The sequence below is a fragment of the Oratosquilla oratoria genome, chromosome 12, assembly GCF_046742065.1.
Source record: "Oratosquilla oratoria isolate Oo_2021 chromosome 12, ASM4674206v1, whole genome shotgun sequence".
In the NCBI taxonomy this organism is placed as follows: Eukaryota; Metazoa; Arthropoda; class Malacostraca; order Stomatopoda; family Squillidae; genus Oratosquilla; species Oratosquilla oratoria.
The window spans coordinates 56,733,517-56,745,691 of NC_134788.1; the positions used below are offsets into that span (position 1 = coordinate 56,733,517).

General features: G+C 37.7%; 1 protein-coding gene across 1 annotated transcript in view; it reads left to right on the forward strand.

Moving 5' to 3' along the window:
• The window catches only part of LOC143031826 (pH-sensitive chloride channel 2-like), a 56,973-nt gene extending 46,118 nt beyond the window's left edge, over positions 1-10,855 (forward strand). Inside the window, exons 11-12 of the mRNA XM_076196155.1 lie at positions 2,282-2,425; positions 10,153-10,855. Coding sequence (XP_076052270.1) covers positions 2,282-2,425; positions 10,153-10,299 — 291 coding nt within the window. The 3' untranslated portion in view covers positions 10,300-10,855. The remainder of the gene's footprint in view (positions 1-2,281; positions 2,426-10,152) is intronic.
• The last annotated feature ends 1,320 nt before the right edge of the window (positions 10,856-12,175 follow it).

Consider the following 12,175-nt stretch of genomic DNA (forward strand, 5'->3'; position numbering starts at 1 on the left):
ATAGACTATTTTGTAACAATTATTTCTTGTGATTACTATGGTCCACAATAAGATAATCATCTATATATTAACAAAGCCATGGAACATTTTAAAAAATTGCAGTTAAATCATCCCACATTCTATGTTAGGATAAGCTAGATAAATCAAGTTCACTTAGATGCTCTTCATAGAAGTTATTATGTAAATGAGGGATCATTTAAATGATTCTACATTGTACCCTCTCTAATTTGTGGGGTCCATACCGCTTATGCATATTCTAGTCTTGAATGGATCAGGGTTTGGATGAATTTTTTCATTATCTCTTCCCCCATATAGTGAAAGGTCAGTTTAATCTGCAGTAATCCATATGCCCCCCACAATCCTGATGATGTGTTTGTCAGGTGACAGGTTGTCTTCCATAAACACTCCAAAACCTTTTTCCTCTTTTGTTCTTGTAATGAGTTCATTTCCCAAGTAATAATTTAAAGATGGTCTTTCACAGCTATTACCCATTTCCAGTAATTTCCATTTTTTTGGTATTGAACTTCATTTCCCATTCTTGAGTTTATGCAGAAACAGTGTCTAGATCTCTTTGAAATACCCTAGAGTCCTCCTCCTGTCATTTTACTTCTCTTATGATTTTAGCATTATCGGCAAGCATATTAACATAGCTTGTTGTACCTTCAATTATGTCGTCAGAGACATAGACAAGAATCATTGTTGGTGCAAGCACAGAACCATGTGGAATTCTGCTCGTTACTCTTCTCCACCGTAACATCTTTATGTATCTTCCTTCAAGAAATCTTTCATACATTCAAGTAGTTTGTCTCTCAGTCATCTAGCATCCTCCAGTTTCCACACAAGTCGACTGTGGAGTACTTTATCTAAAATATTCTCAAGGTCGATGTACACACAGTCCACCTTACCCTCTCTCTCTCTCTCTTGCAGAACATCAATCACTATTGAGTAAAAGTTTGACACACATGACCTTCTTGATCTGACTCCAAACTGACCGACTGTCTGTCAGAAGGTTTAGGGCCCTACACACGCTCAGACTTTTACTCAGACTTGTCTGCAGAAACCATGCAGACCACAAATCTCCTCTACATAGACACATTCAGACTTGTCTGCGCATACATGGTTTCTGCAGACAAGTCTGAGTAAAAGTCTGAGCGTGTGTAGGGCCCTTTTTTTATCTCTTCAAGATATTGTATTTGGTCAATTGAACTTTCACAATCCTATCGCATAATTTCACTAGTGTGCTGGTCAGTGATACTGGCCTATGATTTTGTGGTGTCTCCTTATTTCCACCTTTGTGAATTGGTACAACATTTGCCTTTTTCCAATGAAGTGGCATTATGCCTCTTTTCAATGAACAATAAGACTGTGAATCTTGTCAGCCAGTTGTTCCTTACATACTTTAAGTATCCAGTTTGAGATCCTGTCGGACCCTGAAGCTTCTGTCACATCCAATGATCCCAAAAGGTTGATCACATCCTCACTTCTACATGTATATCATCCAGACCTGAATTTTTGCTCCCCTCACTATTCTCCAAAGAATTGCTCTCCTTTGTAAAGACAAATTGGAAAATTTCATTCCTTATTTGTGGCTGAGCTGAAGCCTCCTCAAAGACCTCACCACCCACTATTAGTTTGGTGTTTATTTCCCTGCATCTCAATTTATAAACCTGTAAAACTGTTTTGGTTCATCTTTGCATTTATCTACAATGTCTTTCTCAAAATTACTTTCTTACTTCCTGTGGATTCTTGTATAGTTGGGTGGCCATGCTAAAATGACATCAACAGGTTCTCCTGAAAGCAGTCATAAACAAATAGATAGGTTTAATCAGTGGAAACAAAGATGCAGGGCCCTGTACATTGCAATTTAGGTAAATACAATTAGGTAATGTGGCTCTACAAAATTACTCCACTAAGTTAACCAGTAGCTGTGGCCAATTTTGTAAGGGTGCAGGTCTCTTGCAAGAGAGAACTACAGCAACAGTTTGATTGGTTTATCCTTTGACCATAAGCAGATATGATATTAGCTATCACTGAAATTGTTATTGTTATTTTATTCCACTTAAGATATATTTAGCTTTTGTAGGGGAAAATATCCTGTAATAAGACTTCCCTCAAAAGTAGTTACTGACAAACCTGAACATAGCTGAACACCATAGAGTGCTACATAAAGATGTGGTGGTAACGTCCATCCATGGACACCAGAGGTGATAGTCAAAACTAGTTTGACTACCAAACACTGACTATCTTGGATAAATTGACCCACCAATGTCCCTCATTACAGAATGAATTAACTGTGGCCTCTATCAGTCAGCTGACAGTTGGATCCCTTGACTCTATGCTACGACAGTCAGCAAGACACAGCAGCAACAAGGATTCATCTGAAGATTCAGAAAGTTCAGCAAGTCTTGAGGAGCTGCAGCTCCAGGTAATAGACTTGACAATATAGGTCATTATGTAGGGAAGGATATAAATTTCTTATGGTAGTTATTTAAACATTTTGACTATGTTGTAAGGCATTATTCTACAGTAAGTGCATGTGTATAGCGGAGTGATGTATGGAATGTGGGGTTAGAATTTTAGGAACTGTGTAGTGATACAAGGAATGAGGTTGAAAATTTAGGAATCTAATTATCTTAGTTTACCTTCCATTACAGTTACAACTGATTGCCAGAATATTTTCATATAATCTCTAAAGTAAATTCATGTGCGGTATCCCTGCTCTCCATATATTACTTTATCCAACAATCACACAATACAGATAATAATACAAAGTGTCACAGACTAGCCTCTGTATTTGAGTTGATGTATCAAATCTCAGCTGTGATTTGAACAGTTCCTTCGATCAAGAATCTAGTATGACTATTTTGCTTTTTAAAGGGATTTTTTCACTTCACAAGGACAAATGAGAGGGTGAAGTGCAAACCTATTTAATTCACATGATATAAAAAATATACAATTTACCTTAGCCTGGTGTATGTAGGGCATGTGTGGGGCATGAGCAAGGGAATCAGAGAGACACCACTGCCCACGTCTCTTAGACTTATATCAAGACCACACAACACAGTGCCAACAGCAAGTGCCATTTTATTATAATTATAATCCTAATCTACCACTACCTGGCTTCACACAATCTATTCATTTCATTATTTTTGTGCAAAGAAGGTTTACAAATTATTAATTTCTAATTATCTAACAAAAAAGGAGACCACCCATAATAATGCGGACTCTACTTCTTCGCATCATCATTCATGGTGACCTTTAACCTAGGACACAAGTACCTGAGTTGTGTACTCCTCCACCGCTGGTTTGTAGGTCCTCCTGCAATTGGGACATGTATATGAGAAAAAGCCTAATTCATATTTAAATCTTATTATCTAATTTAAGATAACCTACTAATTGGTTGAATTTAACATCAATAGGCATTTTCATTAAGGATGGTGAGCAAATATGGCTCATGCTAGAATGTGGCTTATGGTGCCATTATTTGTGTCTCATTGTGTCAGTGATGCATCATGGAACATGACAAAATGTTTTTGTCAGGTTATTTATAAGCCAAATTTGTGTCTTGGTCTGAATATCTTGAGGTTATGGGTCTCTAGCAAGAGAAAAGAGAAAATAAAATTCTATTGATAACTGGAGATGAGGTAGAAGGGTTAGGGAACTTATTAACATGAATGTATTTACCTAGTTGTATTTTACAGGACGAGAGCTATGCTCGTAGTGACCCATTTTCGTATCTCTCCGCATCCAGTTTATTCTTAAAATCTTGTATAGTTTTGGCACTCACTGTTTCTCCATTTAGTTTGTTCCAGACATCAATCACTCTATGTGGGAAGCTATTCTTTTTCAGGTCTCTTCTGTAACTGTCCTTCTTTAGCTTCTTTTTATGTCCTCTTGTTTCTCTTCCATCCCATTTTAATAAGTTGTCTCTATCAAGAATTTCCATCCCTTTTATAATTCTGTGAATAGTCAATGGTCAACAAATCACCTCTTTCTCTTCTCTGTTCCAGTGTTGATAGATGTAATTTCTCCAATCTTTGTTCATATGTCAAATTTGATAGTGTAGGTGCCATTTTTGTTGCTGCTCTTTGAATTCTTTCTAATTTTCTTATGTTCTTTTTTGTGCTAGGTGCCCATAGTGTTGCAGCATACTCTAGTTTAGGTCTTATCAGTGCAACCACTATTTTCTTTACCATTTCTTCATCCATGTAGTCAAATGCCACTTTCATGGATCTTAATAAGTTTAAAGTCTCTCCAACTAATTTACTGACATGTTTATCATGTGTCAAGTCACTTGAGATAATCACTCCCAGGTCCCTTTCTGAGCCGACTTTTTTGACTTCCTTGTTACCAATTTTATATTGACCATATATTCTATTTTTGGTTTTTCCAAATTCCATTATACTACATTTCTTAATGTTAAAGTTCATTTCACACCTCTGACTCCATTCCCATATTTTGTCCAGGTCTTCTTGTAGTGATCTGCAATCATCTGTGCTTACTCTCTTGAGTAATTTGCCATCGTCAGCAAAGAAGTTTATGTAACACTTCACTCCCTCATCCACATTATTTATATATATGGCAAACATTAAAGGAGCCAGTACAGAACCTTGTGGGACACCACTTATCACATCATCCCAGTTCTAATTTTTGTCTCTAAGTAGCACTCTCATTTTTCTCCCCCTTAAGAAATCCTTCATCCACTCCAGTAGCTTACCTTGTATTCCTTCTATTATTTCAATTTTTCATAACAATTCTTTATGTGGTACTTTGTCAAAAGCTTCTGCAAGTCCAAGAAGGCGCAATCTGCCCAGCCATCTCTTTCTTGTATTATCTCAACTAATCTCAAGTAAAAGCATATTAAGTTTGTGGTACATGATCTTCCACTTCTAAAGCCAAATTGTTTAGGGTTTGATATTTTATTCTCTTCCAAGTGTTTGATCCATTTGTTTCTGATAACCTTTTCACATATTTTTGCTACTGTGCTTGTAAGGGATACTGGTCTGAAGTTTGTAGGGTCTTCTTTGTCTCCTTTTTTATTGGTACTATGTTTGCATCTTTGCAATCTTACGGTACCTTTCCTTCTTTGAGTAAAAAGTCTATTATCTTGTATAATTTGTCTGTCAGTTCGTGATGATCAGCATATTTACCTAGTTGTATTTACCTAGTTGTATTTTACGGGACAAGAGCCATGCTCGCAGTGACCCGTTTTCGTATCTCTCCGCATCCAGTTTATTCTTAAAATCTTGTTTAATTTTGGCACTCACTGTTTCTCCATTTAGTTTGTTCCAGGGGTGAGGATAAACACATGTGGGGGTGATTGCTAGGCTTAACCTGCTTTACTCTATATATGGCACTTATTTCATAAATACATTTTCCTAAACTTTCCTATTTTCCTGAACTCACACATACAACTCAATTTCATTATGCATGAGGATGGCTTACAAATGTTATTATAACCCATCTAAAGTCTCTTTACAGTTTTCTGTAGTCTCAGGTTTGACACTATTTCTTGTGCACCTGAGTTGGTGCAAAGACATATCATTGTTGTGTTCTGGCAGGAAAAAACTGGGATCTTATGTATGGTTTGGATTGGTGCAACTGTGACTGAGATTCTTACTTAACTACCATGTACCTACAATTCCCAACTATTTCCATTACAATGGGGTTGCAGCCAGGTACCATATCTAAACTCTCATTTGTAAATACCAGGAGAAAATATTTATTAACCCATTCAACTCCGATAACAAGATGTCTTGTCATTTGGTCAAATAAAACAAAAAATCATAATAAAACAACAAAATGTTTGATGATCAAACAGCACCAGAAAAATATGACGTCGTCAGTCCTCCTCGAGGAGGACTGACGATGTCATATTTTTCTGGTGCTGTTTGATCATCAAACATTTTGTTGTTTTATTATGATTTTTTGTTTTATTTGACCAAATGACAAGACATCTTGTTATCGGAGTTGAATGGGTTAAATGCCTCACTCATTTTTCCTCTGAAACTATCATGACATCTTTGTCAATTTTATTTGGGCATATCCTTTCCTTATTTTTTGTTCTGTAGAGATGGGTTGGATCTTGCTTGTCTGGCAACCTTAATTTCATAGTTTTGCTGTGCACATGTTTTTTTTAATCAATGTAGCCATATCATTATACTTAGATCTAATGTGTTTCCCTGTTTTTTTTTCTGATATAAAGCCCTCTTTTTATTCCAATCTCATTTTTCAGCCTATCTGTCATCCATTTCGGAGTATTAGTATTCATCCTTATTGGTTTGAGGGAAATATATTTATGCTGGGCACACAAAATACTAGTGGCTAGGTTACTTGCATTTCATCTAGAATGCTGACTTAGCTACTGACCTTAGGGCTTAGCTGGTATGTGACTTCACATGGGGATCTTATACCTCCTTCTTTGAGTTGACCTTGGTCTAGACCCCTGACTGTGCTAATGACCTCAAGACTGACCATGGACCTGACCTCATTATACTTTCATCTGGACAGCTGACCCTGTTATTGTCCTCCAGGCTGGCCTCATATTTGACCAATTGTTCTATTTCCTCAGGTTTTCAGAATTGGCTCTATTGAAGTCAGGTACTATAACGTTCATACTATTCTGTTCTTTCCATCTAATATCAAATCTTATTTCTTGATAATCACTAGTCCCTAGACTATCACCTACCTTTACATTTCTTGTTAGATCCTCATTATTAGTTAAGAATAAGTCCAGAGTATTCTTTCCCCTTGTAGGACTGGTAATAATTTGTTTTAGAAAAAAGAAATAATAATAAACAAATAAACAAAAAAAAATAGTGAAAATCTTGTATGGTTTGGGAGTGTTTTCTCTTCAGAGCTATGTCTTGTGGATAGAGCACTGCATTATTTTGCATGTAGATACTGTTCCTGTATATCAGGTATTGTGCAGATTGTCTCTTTGTCTGCAAGGAGGTATTGGTAGAACTGGTCAAACTACAATTAACCAGGATCATTGAGTTTGTCAACAGAGCTTATTGAATTAATCTGCTTTGGTCACCTGAGTGTAAGGGCAGCTGCATCAGATGGAATTTGATACCCAATTTCCTCCCAATATTCACCCACTCTCTACAATCACTGAGCTACAAACTTAGCTACATGGGTTGTTCTACAACAAAATTTATCTTTGCTCTGCACATCAATTGCTTTTAGAACCTTTCTCATGGTCACTCACGATGTTTATCATACTGGACGTATTGCTCTGTTTTCTGAGAGTGGTGTTTGGTCTGTTGTCAGTGTGCTCCACATTTCAGAAGAAACTGGATGGTCTCCAGAGTTGAATACCTGGTGTCCAGAACTACTTAGATGACATTATTTGTTCAACTGGATGAAAGCTGAACACAACTGCCCATGACATGTGGCAGTACTGAAGCATCCCAGTGTGTCCATGCACTATTGAAAGTCTGTGCAGTGCATGTACAGTTTTGACTATTGTAGATATATTAATGCTGATGGCATTGTGGTGCTTCCTAGTTATGTGTATGCCATCCAGGAGGTGCTGCCACCATAGTCTACTGCTGAGTTGTGTAGCTACCTCAGTCTCTTCAGCTGACAGTCACACTTTGTACTGAGCTATGCTATAATTATGGACCCTCTCTTTGTGCTACTGAAGAAAAAGACATCACCTTCAGTTGGGACATCACAGCTGAAGAAGCATTTGCATGCCTGAAGAATGCCATCTCAGCAGGGTGTGCATTGTATCAGTTCAATCGGGAGCTGCCCACTTTTGTAACCTCTGATACCAATGTCAAAGATGTCAGTGTAATATCTCACAAGTCACCATCCAGGGGCACAAATGCATTATCTCCTGGAGCTAGTGGTACTCAAGTGTTGTGACCTTATATAAGCTATTCTGTGCATAGGTTTTATTAAGTAAATATAATGATAATAATTGTTGCCTTAAGTTTCATTCATCAGAAAACTTGCAGGTCCACAGCAGCTGGTAATGGTCTTTAGGTCTTCCCACACATCTTTCTTGGAAGAAACATTGAACTGTTGTTTTTGTTGCATTGGTATGGGACTGTTTCTTTGTCACCAACTGAAAATGGTACAAGACCTGTCCCTAGTTGGCTGCTCCCCATTTATAAAGAGGTGTAAGAAATACACTTAAAGTTGACAGAGAGAGAGAGAGTCAGTCTGGAGACAAAGTGTCAGCCCCTCAGAATTAATAGAAGTGAGGGGTTGATGGGTTTTGAAAATGGGCAGTTTTGCTATCCATCTTGCATGACACCTTATACAGGTATCCATCATTGGCCTCTACAGTAAATATTTAACCCATTAAACTCCGATGACAAGATGTCTTGTCATTTGGTCAAATAAAACAAAAAATTATAAAACATCAAAATGTTTGATCAAACACCAGAAAAATATGACGTCAGTCCTCGCTTCGCTCACGAGTGAAGCGAGGACTGACGTCGTATTTTTCTGGTGTTTGATCAAACATTTTGGTGTTTTATAATTTTTTGTTTTATTTGACCAAATGACAAGACATCTTGTCATCGGAGTTTAATGGGTTAAGGGGGGGGGTGACCAATGATGGTTACCTGCTTGTGGTGATCCTGCAGGATTAATGGCAAAGAGAATTATCTTCTTGTAATCCATTTTCAAAATCAATTAACACCCCCAAGGGTCGGTCTCCAAACCAGGCCTAAAATCTCTCTCTACCAAATTTAACTAATTCTCCCACCTTTTTGCATACAAATAGCTGACAACTGGCAAATACTTCCCTCCTACTATCTTCAGCTGGTGATACAGAAACATTCTCATGCCAGCACAGATGATAATCCAAAGTTTCTGCCCAGAGAGGGCCTGAGGACCATTGTCATTTAATGTGGGGATACATATTTCCAGTCAATGAAAGCCTAGCAGAGTAGCAGGGAACAGTAATGACCTTTTATCTGTTAAGTGTTTATTATTAAATGGTGAGATTGGAGGAGCAATGAAAAGGTTTTGATTGGTGTCGAGTGGATATGGGTGAATGTATGCTTTGATTGGCCACCTCTCTAAAAAGGGGAAGACAACTTTCTGGTATGTATGTTTAAAATTTGAGTGGCAACTATTGATAGTATATTTTAAGGGCTTTAGTGATATCCCTACAGCCCAAAGTTATACAGTATTCATTTATGATTGGAAATTACATACATACATACATATTTTAGGTAAATACAGTTAGGTAAATACATACATACATACATATACCAATGGATTTATACCCCATACAAGGGAAGTAGCCAAAGTCAAAGGCATAAATCCACTCCCACTCATTTCATCCCCACATACTCCACTCCCATTCACCATCCCTCCCTCCCTCCCTCTGTTCTTGGCTCCTCCTGGATGATGGGTCATCCCTGCATCTTATCCACTTCCCTGGATCAGAAGCAATATAGCAAGACACAGCACATCCACAGCAAGGCCACTTCATTTATTTGGCAACCCCCCCTCACTGTCCACTCATACAGAAAAAGAGAGGACAGGGAGAAATTCCTTTGGGCTGCATCACATCATTCATACATACTCCCTCACATCTACAAAATTATGAAAGGGATGGAAGTCCACTATAGGGGTGATTTATTATAGTGGGATTAAAAAAAAAAAAAAGAGGACATGAAAAGAAACTCAAAAAGGATAGTTATAGAAGAGATCTGAAAAAGAATAGTTTCCACACAGAGTGGTGGATATCTGGAATAAATTGGATGAGAAAACTGTGAGTGCAAAAACTATACAAGAATTTAAGAACAAACTTGATGCTGAAAGATGCAAAGATGGGTCACTATGAGCATAGCTCTCTTCCCGTATAATACAACTAGGCAAATACACACACCCATCCCCCACCCACTCACCTTCCATGCATCACAGGATTATCCATACACAACCATTCTCCACTCACCACTATCTTCTGTCTTCTCCCCACTCTCTATTTATATATTTATTTTTTTGTTAACAGAATTGGATGAAAGTCAGATAAAACCTGAGAGAGAGAAAGAGAGAGAGAAGTGGAGGGGTGCACTATTGATATTAGTCACAACAAACCAACTTGAAGGAGAGTGTGTGTGAAGGTGCTTGAAAGTAGACCTGAAATAGTCTAATCCCTTGACCCAACCCTATTTTTTGCAGGTACCACATATAGCACTTCATCATCACCAGCCGCACCTCATGACACCACAGGAAACAGCTGCCTGGATTGATCGTAGGGCACGTGTAGCCTTCCCTGTTGTTTTTGCTGTCTTCAATGTGGTCTACTGGGCCCTTCTCTGGTGGTAATGGGATTGTCTTACCCAATTGTGGTTTAATTATGAAGCTCTTGATAATTATCACTATAATAATGATGATGATGATGATAATGACATTCATGACTATTAAGAAAACTGCAGTACAAGGCAATCTAAATGCATTTGCACTGTCCATCACCCAGCATTGTGCCATGCTGTAAAGAGCACAGGATGAGGTAAGTTTATGTAGTACATCAGTGTGCAAAAAACTGGTGACAATGTGTACTTGGAGTATGGTAAGAGGAATATTTGTTAAAAGGAGATCTTATTGTTCAATGACTAGTATCTCAATACTGTGGCACACTTTGGAAATTTTACTTTAGCAAACACTAAATGGTTTTATTCAACTGAGGGATGGACCACATTAAGGATTTGCTTCACCCTTAAAAATTAGGTATTCACCCATCTGAATAGAATCATTTGATGGCAAAAAATAAAGAGGATACGGAGTTTAAATGGGCTGCTTAAATTTTTATCCAACCAAATTTTTAGAAGTTGGGGAGGGGCTTTATTAAATATAATTATTTAGTGTCAGAGAGAGAGAGAGAGAGAGAGAGAGAGAGAAAAAAAAAAAAAAAAAAAAAAAAAAAAAAAAAATTATATATATATATATATATATATATATATATATATATATATATATATATATATATATACATGAGGACAATTTAGATGGATTTATGACCATCAGAACAGAACAAAAGCATCTGGCAAAGTGTTTGACATTGATAATTTAATTTTCAGTGTGGAATATGAATAATATGCTTATGAAGTTCTGTGAAGGAGCCTGATCCATGTTATCATACTAGGGAATTTCTTGTGCAGGTAATCTGGCACCTGTTTTAGCCATTAAGACCTAGTGCCACATCCATATTTCAACTCATGATGGCAGATTCAGTGAAACAAGTCACTGGATGAGTTCCAACTCTTATTGCTGCAGATATGGAGAAAGGGTGTTATTGTATTTCCTTAGTGTTTCTGTGAAAAACTAAAAAAACATGCCAAAGATTAAGGCATTTGTTTGCTTGTTTCTCACTTTAGACATTTCCACAATTTATACTTAAAGTGCTTCTGTACTCTCATATAAATGTAGACATGAGTATACAGTGGTACCATTTGCAACTGCTACTCCAGTGGTCTCAGTTCGAATCCCACTCAGGGCCAAAATAAATTTCTGTATCGCTGTGCTGCGAGTTGGCACTCCAACTCTCGTGGGTGTATGTGTGTGTAAGGTCACAGCATTACCCATAGATTGGTCATATTTGAGCTCTGAGCTCTCATCCGGGAGGGTAATACTTGTCAATTGTGAGTTCAACACATGATCCAAGACCATGGTGAATCACAGTAGAAGCTATATTATTTGGCACCAGTGGGACCAAGGGTTTGGTGACCCGGTTGGCCACTACCTACCATATAGTTGGTTCAAAAGTGGAAACTTTTATCTTGAACAGTCGGAAGGCCCAAAACTGCTGACATACCATCTGAATAAAATATAGATAACCATGTAATGCCATCACTAATGCAGGTTCTATGATGTCAATTTGCCTCCCCTTTGTAAAGGGGCCAGATGTACCACCTAGGGAACTTGGAACATGCAAGACCAAAACATTTTATTGAATCAATAAAATAATCAAATTCCAAAGCATTTGTTTCATATATATACCTCATATGTGTACATGGGTGGGGTGGTGCAGGAGGTAAATGCAAGGGTAATGGGCAGGAAACAGGAGATGGTTAAAATAAATGGAGAAAAGTGGGAGGTGAGCCAGTTGTTTGCTGATGACACTGTACTTGTGGCAGGGTCAGAAAGGGGATCAAAGCAGTGATGGAGTTTGGAAAGGTATGCAATAGGAGAAAGTTGAATGTAA